Below are 13,008 nucleotides of genomic sequence, written 5' to 3'. Positions count from 1 at the left end.
TATCACACTTGAAAAGCTGGAACTTTAGATTTTAACGTTTAATTGTTTATCAAAATAGTTCCTGATCACTTGTCAATCAATTAACATGTACAATGCATTTTTTTGTTTTTACTATATTTGAAACTTTAGCTTCTCAAGCTATTAATTAATTAAATAATATTTCAGAAAAGTTACGGCTTCATGTAATCGCCAGTATTTAATTTCTTTTTTCAAATTCAGACTGTATTAATCCCAGCGAGGGTCAATTAGTTATGAGCAGCTTTGACACAGAAAAACACAACGATACAAAACACGATACAATCTATAAAATAATATTGATCAATAATGAATAAATAACACAGTTTGAGCTTTTTCCTTTTCTCTTCTGAAACGTGTTGAACCCTCAGCTTAAGTGATGGATGGTTGGTCGTGTGAGGGTTAAAAACAATGTGCATTGACTTTATAGCAGTGTTTTCAATACATTTGAGTTCTACTGCCTTGAATAGTGAACATCTAACTGGAAAATGTTATACTTTACTTTAGAGAGACAATTTAAATCATTAAATATCAACAAGTTAAGCTGAGTTCACCAGTTAAAATGCTTCCAAACTGCACAAAGAGACGTCCATGAGTCTGATGAAAGCATCCTTTTGTTTGGTTGATCTGCACTAAATAAGAAAAGTTACCTTGTAACCACCACTTGGACACAGAAGAAGACAATCACACCTCAGCCATCTTACCTGCAGTCTGCTGTTCTGTGTATTTTACTGTGTATTTTTACTGTTGTTCCACTGCTTATCATTTGTCTTCTGTGGTGTTTTGTGCAGTCTGTGTCAGCCGCACAGCGACACCCGATCGCTAACTATAATGATGACACTTTATTGCACAACCTCTATTTAAGGGGCTCGTAGAAAGCTCAGCCAGATGACGCCTCCCTTTTAATTCTTTTTATTTAACCATCACAGCATGTTATTTCCACATTTACATTAAACGCATCTCTTGTTGAGTGCTCTGTTATGGTGTCGAGTGATCTGTGTCGTCATCGATGTCAATGTTTTAGGAAGCGACTCCACCCCTCCTCCTGCCAGCAAGATGTCTCCTGTTTCTAACAAGTTTGAAGGGATTCCTCAGCAGCAAAGGTAGAAAAAAAGAAGAAGAGAAAATCACAGCTTAATCGGCTTGATAAAATATAATGTATAAATACATTCCAGGCGATGATACGAGCATCTTCTTGGATTCAGATTTTCATGTAACTTGATTTAACAATATTTCCGCAGCACTACTTCAGCCAACACAAAGTCTACACTTGGTCCAAGGGTTCTTCCCAAACTACCTCAGAAAGGTACCGTCTTCGTCCGCTTTTCCTTCTGATGCTTTCTGTTGAATTGATTTCATCCAGTAACGATCTGCTGCTCTCTCTCTCTCTCTCTCTCTCCAGTGGCTTTGCGGAAGATTGACACCATACACCCGTCTATGGATAAGTCCAGCCTCCCTCCAGAGGTCTTCCAGAAGTCCCCGCCAGCGACCGACACCCCGCACAAGGCTCCCCTGGCGGAAAGGCCTCAGCCGGGAGACCTGCCCCCCAAGCCGCAGCCGTCTGAACACCCTCCTAAACCCGGAGAACTTCCACCGAAGCCGCAGCTGTCGGACCTCCCCCCGAAACCTCAGCTGGGCGACCTGCCTCCCAAGCCCCAGCTCAAAGACCTGCCTCCCAAGCCTCACCTCGCCGACATCCCCCCCAAACCCGGACCGGCCGAGCCCTCTCCCAGGCCGCCCCACGGAGAGACTTTGCAAAGGCCTCAAACGCAACCGCCGCCTCCGCCTCAAACGCAGCCTCAGCCTCCGCCTCAAGACTCACCTTCACCGAACCAGCAAGCCAACATAGGGACCCCCACCCCACAAGCCGCCGAAGACACCAATGGGACCCCAGCGGGGACTGCGGAGACACCGGTGCCCCTCCCGAGGAAGATCAACACGGTATGAACATGCTTACCCTTCAGTTCTCGTTTTTAAGGTCTTAATAAACGTGCTTTCAGAAGCATATTGTCTTTTTCAATGTCTGTTTTACTAAACTGCTCTTATAAATATACATATATTTTTCTGTTCTGCAATTTAGTGTTTTGTACATCTTAGATCAACTAGTCAGTCCATCTCCTATAAATGTAATACATGTGATGCAATACGCCATTGAAGCCAAGTTTGTTTTAACTTTGGGATTTTATTTTTCTCCTCCTGTGTTGTATCAGTCATTTCTACAGCTCTGTCTTGCATAGTTAGTTGCTTTTAGGTTATATTTCCACATTTTCCTCACTTGAAATACACTAGAAAGTTACCTGAGGAAGGAATCGCATCGACAGTGGTCCAAGAGGATGCAATGTTCCTACATATCCACAGGGTCATGTCCCGGTGGTCACACAGAGAACTCACTTGAGCTTTTCTGTGATTTTTGTTGCTTTTCCTGCCAGGTCTCTTTCTTGAAATAAGTATTCCTGGACTAAGCGCAACGTGTTTGTTAACTTTATTTTCTTGTCCAGGGGAAGAGCAAAACCCGCCGGGTGAAGACGATCTACGACTGCCAGGCTGACAATGATGACGAACTGACTTTTGTTGAAGGAGAGGTGATTATAGTTACAGGAGAAGAGGACCAGGAGTGGTGGGTGAGTCCAGCTTCAATACTCTTTTATTGTAGGTTTTTTTAACCCTCTAAAGGGGAAAAAAAGAAACCCTGAATGCCACTTTATTTATTTTTTCCTCACATGTTCTCTTTCCACTTCCAGATCGGGCACATTGAAGGAGAACCGGACAGAAAAGGGGTGTTCCCCATGTCTTTTGTGCACATCCTGAGTGACTGACAGTCGGAGAGACTTGCACTACGCCTCTCCCTACATTGGGAGGTCCTGTAAATAGCGATCATAACACCTCTTGTCACACGACAAGTGTCCTAAAAGAAGAAGAAAAAAAACGACCAAGAAGAAACCCGAGACGGCTCATCGAGCCATGGAGGCCTCATCCATGCTGTACAAAGAATGTGTGTATTCTTCCTTTACCAGTATTATCTTAACCCTATAGCACGGCTGTGACGAAGCCACTCTCAAAACCCTAGCACTTACCTAAAGTCTATGTTTATGCTGTTACTGTGTATATATGTATGTAAATATATATATTTGTGTGTGAGTGTATATACATGTTTTATTGTACAAAACATGTACCATTGCTCTCTCTCTCTGCCGGTCTGATTAAACAGTCAGGGCGGCAGACTTTGAATTTTATCTGTATTGATTTTACTGGCCCTCAAGTGATTATCAGCTTATATTTCTGGAAGGACAAATACGAATTGGAATGTGAAATAGGTCATGTCACTATTTGTCTCTTGCATCCCTGTTTGCCACCATAGTCGACCGAAGAGGCTGGAGTCTCCCACTGATCTTCTTCCCCCTCCCTCCCGAGATGAAAAACATTAAATGTACTCCTTGTTCTTGCTTGCTTTGTGTGTACACGTATTATGGTTGTTTTACAGTATAGAAAAACCTGCTGCTACTGTGGTGGAATATCAACGCCTGTGGTTCACTGTAGGTCACTAATTTACTCCTCGTTACAGTGTTCACTGTATGTACGCAGCTCTGTTTGTGAACTCGACGCCATCGCCACAGTCCTTTGACCTTCTCTGTGCGTGGTGTAACAATGACTGGAATTGAGTGGAGTGCTGCGTTCAAAGACGCTCACCTCAGGGTTTGAAGAGCCACTATGAAGCAGGACGTAAAGTATAAGCATCCTGTTAAAGCCACTATTAAAACGACAAGTACAGGAAACTCAAGGACGTCTTAGCAATAACTTGATTTTCTGGCAGAAATTTCACGTTAACCTTTGTTCACAATTCAGTGTCTTGTAAAAAAAAAAAATAACCTTATGAGCTTGAAATATTGTTTGAGTCATGTAATATCATTCCATGTTACTGGATCCTGTACATTTCCAGGTTTGCCTGTGAACCAGAGATGTCTTTTAGAACGGTGGACTTTGTAAAAGGCTTGAGCCGATGTATTTTCACCCCCAGTCCTCACTGACTTGCAGTCCCCTACCCCATGTTAAGGAACAAACCCATCAACCCATTGTATCATTAAAGTGCTGTACTTAACTGAGCCTGCTCTCTTGCTTCATCCCTTTTGCCACCATGATCAGTTTCTAGCAAGAGTGTTACGCAGCAGTGCATTTGTCTAGAGAAATGTTAATTTGCATTAAAATAACCATGTGATAGGTTGATATGACTTGTGCAATGGCCATTGGGGCCAAGCCAGTTTATTTTACCCAACTGCCTCAAAGTATAACTTTCTAAACTTGGGCAAAGCTGCATACAAACTAAGAACATCTTCAACTTCTGTATTTTAATAGTGACATCAAAAAACACTGGAGATGTTGTATATTATTGGTTAAGAGTAAAGATCACTCTAAAAGCAAAACATTAGGGCCGCTGGAGCACAATGTGAAAGGCTTCCTCCCATTTCAAACCCTTACATCTTGCAGTGGTATCCCAAAAAAAAAAAAAAAAGTTAAAGCTTAAGACAGAAAGTTCAAATAATTCTTTATTTTGTTATCTCAACAAATGACAACCAAAGTTTACCAGTCTGTTCTACAGAGGCTTTTGGATTCCAACATTAACACAGGAATAGTCAAACATAAATACTTGGGTCACAACAAACAATATTAGCAATTTACAAAATAAAACTGTTCATAAAGCAGGTATACCAGGCTTTACTGGTAAAAACCAAACTATTTACACACTTGAGCTTTGTGGGGAAGGGTTGACCCTCTGTCCTTCTGCACCGACTTGATGACGCCAACAGCGACCGTCTGCTTCAGGTCTCTTGCTGCAAAGCGACCTTAAAAATCACAACACAAGTTAACTAAAACTCTGCAGAAGTCGTTTAGTACCTGAAGACATTAGACTGAAGTGGTGGATGTGTTACCTAAGGGAGCGTATGTGAAGAAGCTCTCCACACACATGGGCTTAATGGGAACCAGTTTGACTGTTGCAGCGTCTCCAGACATCAGTATCTGTGGATTGTCCTGCAGTTTGTTGCCGGTGCGCCGGTCGATCTTCTCCTTCAGCTCAGCAAAGCGACAGGTCACATGGGCGGTGTGGCAGTCCAGGACCGGAGAGTAGCCGGCTTTGACCTTCCCTGGATGGTTCAGGATTATCACCTGAAGACGAGAAATAAATGTATGAAAACGGCACAGATGGGCCGCTACAATGTTAAGTTGCACGTCAAAAGCTCAAACCAACCTGAGCTTCAAAGCTGCTGACATCTGATGGAGGGTCCTGCTGGGCGTTGCCAGCTACGTCGCCCCGCCGAAGGTTCTTCACGGACACGTTCTTAATGTTGAAGCCAACATTGTGTCCGGGCAGAGCGGCCTCCAGCCCCTGGTGGTGCATCTCAATGGACTTCACCTCAGCAGTGATCTTGGCAGGGGAGAACATGAGGGTCATGCCGGGTTTGAGGATGCCGGTTTCAATCTTACCCACTGGCACGGTCCCAACTCCTGAAAAGGACAATGAAAGTCATTAAAATGTCTTTTGCATGTATAGTCTTTATTAAATTAACTTTGCTCATGATTTCTCACCTCCAATTTTGTAGACGTCCTGCAGAGGTAGTCGTAGGGGCTTGTTGGTGCTGCGCACTGGTGGCTGAATAGAGTCCAGGACTTCTAGCAGAGTTCTCCCACTTGCGTGCCCTTCCTTGCGTCTGGATTTCCATCCTTGGAACCAAGGCATCTGTAGAAGAAAAAAAAAAAGTTTTGTTCAAAAGGTTTGCATTTTACCTTCAACCCCTCATATTTACCCTCTGAGTGGCAGTGATCATGTTCTCCCCAGTCCAGCCAGATATGGGAACAAAGGGCACGGTCTTTGAGTTGTAGCCGATCTTCTTGAGGAAGCCGCTGACGCCTCGGACCACCTCGTCGAAGCGTTTCTGGCAGTAAGGGGGTTCAGTCACATCCATCTTGTTCACACAGACAATGATCTGCTTGACCCCCAGCGTGTAGGCCAGCAAGGCGTGCTCTCTGGTCTGACCGCTTCGCGACACGCCGGCCTCAAACTCTCCTTTAGCTGCAGAGACCACCAGGAGGGCAACATCAGCCTGGAAAGGACAAAGATATAGGTTAGGTGAGAAACAATGTACAAGGAGACAAAAAGAGCTGAATTTCAAGGCCGCTTACCTGTGACGTCCCAGTTATCATGTTTTTAATGAAGTCACGGTGACCAGGAGCATCAATTATAGTCATTGAGTATTTCTGTGTGCTGAATTTCAGCAGCGATATATCAATGGAGATGCCTCGCTCACGCTCAGCTTTAAGTTTGTCCAGCACCCAGGCAAATTTAAAGGAACTCTTCCCCATCTGCAAGAGAACATAAACTATTTACACTGGTGTTCAACATTTCCGTCGCATTTTACAGGATGAGGGTTTCCTCCACTTTTTTCTCACCTGTGCTGCAGCCTTCTCAAACTTTTCCAGTTTCCTCTGGTCGATGCCTCCACACTTGTAGACAAGGTGACCGGTGGTGGTCGACTTGCCGCTGTCGACGTGACCAATGATCACCATGTTGATGTGAATCTTCTCCTTCACCATCGCTGAAGCCGGGTTCGTCAAACAATTAAATCAGCCGCAGTCTTCTGAGATGAAATTATCACCCTTCCAAAGTCTTCCTTTGGATGAATGAGGAACAGAGACTGTGGTGTGGCTTTATATGCACCACCTGGCCCCACAGGACACATGATTGAAGGCAGGTGTGCTGCTTGATTAGGCTTAATTAGCTGGCTGATGCATGTTTGGTAAAAAGCTGAATATTTGACACTGCTGAATATTAGACTAGTTTAAACACCAAAGTGATTAGATGCTCACAGGTGTTATGTTTTATGAATGTGCAGCAATAGTCCATTACAGTCAGTTGGATCACTAACGATCTGAAATTACAAACAGGTGTGTCATTTAGAGATGGCAGGCTTTGCTGTAAGCTCTCCTTATATGGCAAAGAAATCCTGACTGGCCACAAAGCATGAGGGGAAAATAGCTGACAGGCAATTAAAATTAATATTAAAGATATAGACGTGCCTAGAAAATAGGAAAACAAAGAGCTAAATATAGATAAGTCACACCATCCCCCATTGTGCTACAAAGTCAACAACCTACAGATTGGAGGAGGATGCCCTCTAGTACATTGTTTAATCTTCTTAACGTTCAAAGTGAGAAAATGATTCAAAGTGAGATGTACCAATGTTCACTCACTTTAAATGTCTTTATTTGAAGAGGTTTTGAGATACAGAACTTGAGCAAAAGCAGAAATACCACAGTGTAGAAATACTCCGTCACCAGTTAAGGTCCTGCATTCACACTCTTATACAAAATAAAATGCATCAAAAAGTACACATTATGCAGGATGGCCAGGAAAAAATATATATTACTGCTGTATTATAATTAATGATGAATTCCTCACTTTAATATTGCAGCTGGTCAAGGTTGAGCTATTTGTAATGACTTTATTTGTAATTACTTTATAGACAGCTGGGTTTCTTAAACTATGGCGCTGATAATATATTTTTTCACTAGTCTAAATCTGCAAAGTAACATTTTTCTTCTTTTTTTCCAAGTAGCATGGATTTTAAATACTTAGGTAAACCTTTTCTTAAAATAAAACGATCCAGTGGTTTGAGGCGACTCACTCTAGGGTCAAAGTGCAGGGTCAGATGGCACATTAGCGCCCCCTACGGCCTCTTTAATGTTTATATCAGCTTTTTGATCAAGGGCACTTCGGTAGAGTGAATAAACGTTGAACAACCTGTTAAACATAAACCTATTCAAGCAAAAGTCCTAATTAAAGCTGTTGTGTGAGATGTTTTAATAGCTCAGTTGTAATCTGATGGAAGCCGGCGTTAAAATACCTCAACGGGTCTCTTATGCCCGGGCGGGTCTATCTTTCAGTTAAGGAGTCAAGGTTTGTACTTTCCACCTCCGCGCACAGAAGGTGAGCAAACCGAGCTCCCCTCTCGTTTGACGGCCACAGTGACGCTTAGTAACCAACCCGGAAACAGCGACAGCAAATCGCTTTTCTTCTTCTTCTTCCAGTCCGTACCGCTCGCTTTCTAGCGTGGTATCCAGACGTCGACTCCGGGGTTTTCCTCTCACGGACATCAAGGTAAAAAAAAAAGAAAAAGAGACAAATACTACTTTATGTCGCCATTTCTCCTGTCCTCTCCATTAACCACCTTCACTGCCCACCGGTTGCCATACAGTCTGGCTTGTTTTGAGTGTTAAATTTGTTCCCCGGGAGGTAAAATTAGTTATGAATCATAAACGTGTCCGGCGAAAATCAGACACACGCGTTTGAAAGTTACTGTAAAATACAAATACAGCGGTGGAAATTGTGTGTTTTTGTGTTTTTATTTTATTTTTAAAGTTACATCCTCGATGCTCCGTTAACTTCCACCCTTTCAGAACAACGGTCTCTAGGTAGAAGCTAGATCTCTCCACATTGTACCACAGGCACTGGCTGCTGCTCGACCCATTTATCGCTGAGCTTTCTCAGGTGTGTTTGCCCTCGACTACACGAGAGAGACAGGTAATGTTTTCCGTTATAAACGAACCGAGTGGCTCGGGTTGAGACTGCTCGCTTCCAGGCAGTAGGATGCATGCACCATTAAAGGAAATGCACGCACTGACAGCTGGTTAGAGCTGGTTTGTCTCTAATGATTTTCATTCTCATCAATGCATTATTATAAGAATAAGAAATGGCACAGGTTTCCAAACCGTGGTCCTAGTTGTAGCAGTACCATCATGTAAAATTACCCCTGAAATCCTGAAAGCAAACTCTCAAATTCAATAAAAGTGCAAAAGTACTGTCAGTTTTATTTACTTAAAGTAATTTATTATTGCTGCTTGTCTCATTTTTAAAAGTTGTATATACTGTATGGTAGTTTAATTTACCACATAGTAATAAATCAGGTTGTATACTCTTTTTTTTTTTAAGTGTCAAATAGATGTAGTGTCACATTATTGCAATATATAATTTCTCTTAAATGTAGCATAAAGTTGTATGAAATGGAAAATATTCAAGCATGCATACTTTGAAACTTAATCTGGGATCTGGAAGTTCACTGTGCAACCCGTCACTGTAATTTCATTTGAAAGTATCAAAGTTTTCTCTTTGCATCAGTGTATGTTGTTTTCTTTCCGTCCAGTGTCCGCAAAGGTTCTGAAAGTGGAAGTGAAACGTTCCGGAAAGCCGGATTTGATGGTGTGTTCGGCAAGTGCAACTCTGTTGTGGTTGTGACGCAACGTCTACATTAAATTAGTCTCAAATGTCTCACGGTCCCTGCTTGGGGAAATTGGGCCAATTGTTCTACCCTACGGCCAGTGACACATGAGACTGGAGAGTTCAGAGGCGTATACTGGGACCATTAACTCTTAATGACACCAAAGAATTAGTTTTTAGTGGAGAAGAGACTGCTGGTGAATTTCTGTTCATGGTATGATGCACTTTTATGCGTCATAAAACCAGCAAGCCAGTGTGAAACGGTCTCAGTGTGTCCGGGCCAACCCAGGATTGCTGTGTGAGATAACGTGCCTCGAGGTTATTTTAGTTGTCCTCTTTTGCAATGTGGCTTCCTTATATCTGCCACTGCAAATTTTGAAAGAAGGAAGTATCACCTTTCTCTGTGTTCTGTAACAGATGGATGCAAATGGCTGCTCTCGTAGTCAGAGTAGGTGTCGACTTGTACGTGTGTTCTGGAAAAGACATGGCAAATACCTGACTAGTGCCTCAGTTGGAGGACTGCGAGACATGGTACGACACGTCTCATGCTCTTTCTGCACCAGTGTGAGGAGATGAGAGGATACTAGATGTCTACGGCCAAATCTTCCATGTTTTGCATGTAAAAGTTGCAGCAACAGAGACTAGGATTGCAAAAGTGAAGTGAAGAGAAGAGACGACTTGCGAAAAGAAAGTAAGATCTGGTGTTAACGGAAGTAACTGGTGGAGGTTTTTTGTTTTTTTTTGGGAGTGGAACAAGCATGAACTGAGAATCCGGCTCATTTGGCACATGAATCCCAGTCTAATGCAGGTAGAGGCATGAACCGTTCCAAGAAATTAAACATGTATTGGATACTGCAACATTTGTCATGCAAACATTAGAAGCCCTCCGTATTAAAAGGATTCTTTTTTAAAATCTTTTACGTGTCACTATTTAGTTATAATCTGTCTATAATCTTGTCATGAACCTTTTGACTCTCAGTCTTTTTCCTACTTGAGGATATTGTTGACATTAGCTAAGGCTTTTGTCAATGCTTTACACCAATGTTTGCATTATGGCAACTTAAATAACAATAGAAGCTGAGATGTGTTGAATCTGATTTGAAGTAGACTTTCATTGTGCTCATGCAAGGCCCTGTGAGGAAGCTGTATTGTAGCTACTGTAGCTGAGGGCGGAGTCTGTGTAATGGTAATTAATGTAAATAATTTAGCATTTTTCCAGGAGTCCTCCCAATGAGTGACCTTTAAGGGCAAAGTTGCTCTGACGTTTGAATGTCAGACAGATTTACACTTCATCATTCTAGAAAAAATATTGTTCATTTAGAAGTAAACTGTCTGTACATTAGAGTAAAACCAATTGGACTTCATCTCATTAGGAATATTGTTGACTTCATTGGAATGTCACAAAGTCGCCAAGGGGTCCAGACCCCTCTTTGCAACCCCCCTGCTCCCTTGAACACACCCAGAGCCACCGAGCGGCTGGCTTCAGGTTGGGTTACTGCAGTTATTCTCGGTATGAGTCTCGTGCTGACGGTTGGACTGTTTATTGTATTTCCGGCAGCACTCATGCTAAAATATCGTGTCTAGTGGAGTTGTTGTGTTGTGTGCACCATTGTGTGGTTTTGCTGTGTTGTTGTGACATCTCAGGCAGCCTTGACAGACTTTAATACTTCTCATACTATCCGCTGCACGACGACTTCTCTCTTATTTAAAATGGAAAATGATTCACCGCAGTCAGACTGTGTGATTGAACCAATTGAGCTCCCCCTTTTTTTTAATTCAGTGCCCATGTAGGTTGAAACACCAGCACTCGTGCAATGCAGCGCAATCGACAGCAGCTTCAGAAAACAACCACAAGATTTCAGATTTAGAAATCTGTCGGCGTCATGTTAAAGTGCTCAGGTTATTGCATCCACCGCCCTGTGTTACACACGCACACACACGCACACACACACACACACACACTCTCTGCAGCCAGCAGGTCAGGTGCTGCGGTCTGAGCGTCATGCAGAATAGAGCTGTATTGATCCCTTTCTGCTGTTTGTTCAGTTCTTTGGATTAACTTCCTCTAAGTGTTTCGGCCTGCTCGGCGTTCTGCTCTTACATCATTATCCCGACTTGAGCATCGTTTAGTTTCTGAAACATTTCATGTTGCGGTTTGAAATAATGTGGGTTGAAATGCATTTGACTTACAAATGCAGCACTTTGTCTGGTGGCGTGGAAATTGTGCCATTTCAGAATGAACACACAAATCATAGTTTTCACGTACTCGTCCGCGCTATAGGAGTAATCTCGTTTGCCTCTTGGCTGCACACGCTCCCTCTTCCATTGCCACTGCATGTCTGTTCCTGTTCATGAGCAAATCATCGTTGAAATGATGACTTTGCATGCGTCACTCACTATGAAAGGCTGCCCGTGACCCCCCTCAAGAAGGCCTGCCCACTTCCTTCCACGGCTGAATTATTAGAGAGCAGATATTACAAACAATGTCTTGCTTTAATTTGCGAGTCGCCGTTTGTACCTGGTTTTAATGACTGCATCAGTGTTCATTGACCTTATGAAGTGCCCCTGTTGTGAGGCCACTAACAGATTAATTTAACGGTTTATTGGTTAACACACACACACACACACACACACACTGGCATAAATACATACATAAATAAGCAGAGAAAGATTGTTCGGCAGTGGAGGTCCTAGCTGTGATGGTTTGTGTTTGTAGCCTTTGGCGGTGGCGAGTAATATACTGTGTGTGTGCGTGTGTGTGTGTGTGTGTGTGTGTGTGTGTGTGCGCGCCAGTCTCTCATCTGCAGCACTGGCTGTGCTGGTAGACTCGAGCATTCCTCTCAACGTTTCCACTTCCATCCTGTGATGTTGGCTTATCTGAAGCCCTAAGCATGCACATAATAAGAAGAGGGAGTATTTTTTTTTTTTTCTTCTTCTCCTTTCCTCCTGCAGGCCTCCAACAGGATGCTTTCATTTGTTGCGTCCCATATGCAGCAGCAGCAGCATCTTCAGAGTAAATGTGGTACAAAAGCAAAGTGGACTTTGCATAGAAATTCTCAACATAATGCTATGAATAATCCACTCAAAAGGAAAACAAGCTGTCACTTTGTGTGCCCCCACCCCCACACCTTTCTCACACACACACACACACACACACACACATACACGCACTCGCACACACAGAATACCCATCCAGGCTCAAATCAGAGATATTCTACTGTAGAGATCAGGGAGGTTTTCTTTCCTTTGACAGGAATTAAGCAATTATTGCAATAAATTATTAAGATCAAATCCCAAAGAACATGGTGGCGTTTTTAGTCTAGTATGTTAAACCAGGCATGCAGGCATGAGATCCTCACGAGGCCGCCTCCATGTCAGCGGACACACAGAGCAGGGTGTCGCCACAGATGGCGGATCAGCGTGCTAGAAATTCAGCTTTTGCCTGAAACTGTTGCTGCGCTGCCCCCGCACCAAACCGCCATCTTCACGTCGTGTTATAACCACAAAAAAAACATGTCTTGCTTTTCTTACCGTGTGCATTCATTAAATCATGTCTAGAGTTTGGGATTGGATGTATGAAAGTATACAAGCTGCCATGGTAACTTGAGTCTCAATGGAAGTTTCATTCAGTGACGTTGAAACACCGCGAGGACTGATTTCTATCCCGGGGTTCGCTTGCTGCAGTTTAGTGTCGCTTACACATCCAAAAAAAGAAGTACTTCCATGTT

The 13,008-nt window shown here is 43.0% G+C and overlaps 3 protein-coding genes across 6 annotated transcripts in view; 2 read left to right on the top strand and 1 right to left on the bottom strand.

The window, feature by feature from the left end:
* asap1b (ArfGAP with SH3 domain, ankyrin repeat and PH domain 1b) overlaps positions 1-4,115 on the top strand; it is a 52,789-nt gene extending 48,674 nt beyond the window's left edge. For all 4 annotated transcript variants that reach the window (XM_068581627.1, XM_068581625.1, XM_068581626.1 and 1 more), the window contains 5 exons: positions 1,040-1,118; positions 1,257-1,321; positions 1,418-1,956; positions 2,514-2,636; positions 2,757-4,115. In XM_068581627.1, the coding sequence (XP_068437728.1) occupies positions 1,040-1,118; positions 1,257-1,321; positions 1,418-1,956; positions 2,514-2,636; positions 2,757-2,831 (881 nt within the window). In that variant the 3' untranslated portion in view covers positions 2,832-4,115. The remainder of the gene's footprint in view (positions 1-1,039; positions 1,119-1,256; positions 1,322-1,417; positions 1,957-2,513; positions 2,637-2,756) is intronic.
* A 628-nt stretch (positions 4,116-4,743) lies between these two features.
* On the bottom strand, positions 4,744-6,600 carry eef1a1l3 (eukaryotic translation elongation factor 1 alpha 1, like 3). Its single transcript, XM_068581631.1, has 7 exons — positions 6,457-6,600; positions 6,190-6,369; positions 5,814-6,110; positions 5,596-5,746; positions 5,258-5,514; positions 4,941-5,175; positions 4,744-4,853 (listed from the first exon to the last, which is right to left on the bottom strand). The coding sequence occupies exons 1-7, from the start codon at positions 6,598-6,600 to the stop codon at positions 4,744-4,746; spliced, it is 1,374 nt and encodes a 457-aa protein (XP_068437732.1).
* A 1,423-nt stretch (positions 6,601-8,023) lies between these two features.
* fam49bb (family with sequence similarity 49 member Bb) overlaps positions 8,024-13,008 on the top strand; it is a 29,366-nt gene continuing 24,381 nt past the window's right edge. Inside the window, exon 1 of the mRNA XM_068582255.1 lies at positions 8,024-8,164. The gene's annotated coding sequence lies outside the window, so the exon portion shown is untranslated. The remainder of the gene's footprint in view (positions 8,165-13,008) is intronic.

The sequence above is a fragment of the Clinocottus analis genome, unplaced genomic scaffold, assembly GCF_023055335.1.
Source record: "Clinocottus analis isolate CAN_PGR_092001 unplaced genomic scaffold, fCliAna1.0.p SCAF_18, whole genome shotgun sequence".
In the NCBI taxonomy this organism is placed as follows: domain Eukaryota; kingdom Metazoa; phylum Chordata; class Actinopteri; order Perciformes; family Cottidae; genus Clinocottus; species Clinocottus analis.
Note: the sequence above shows the minus strand (reverse complement) of the source record. Positions and strands in the feature narration are given on the sequence as shown.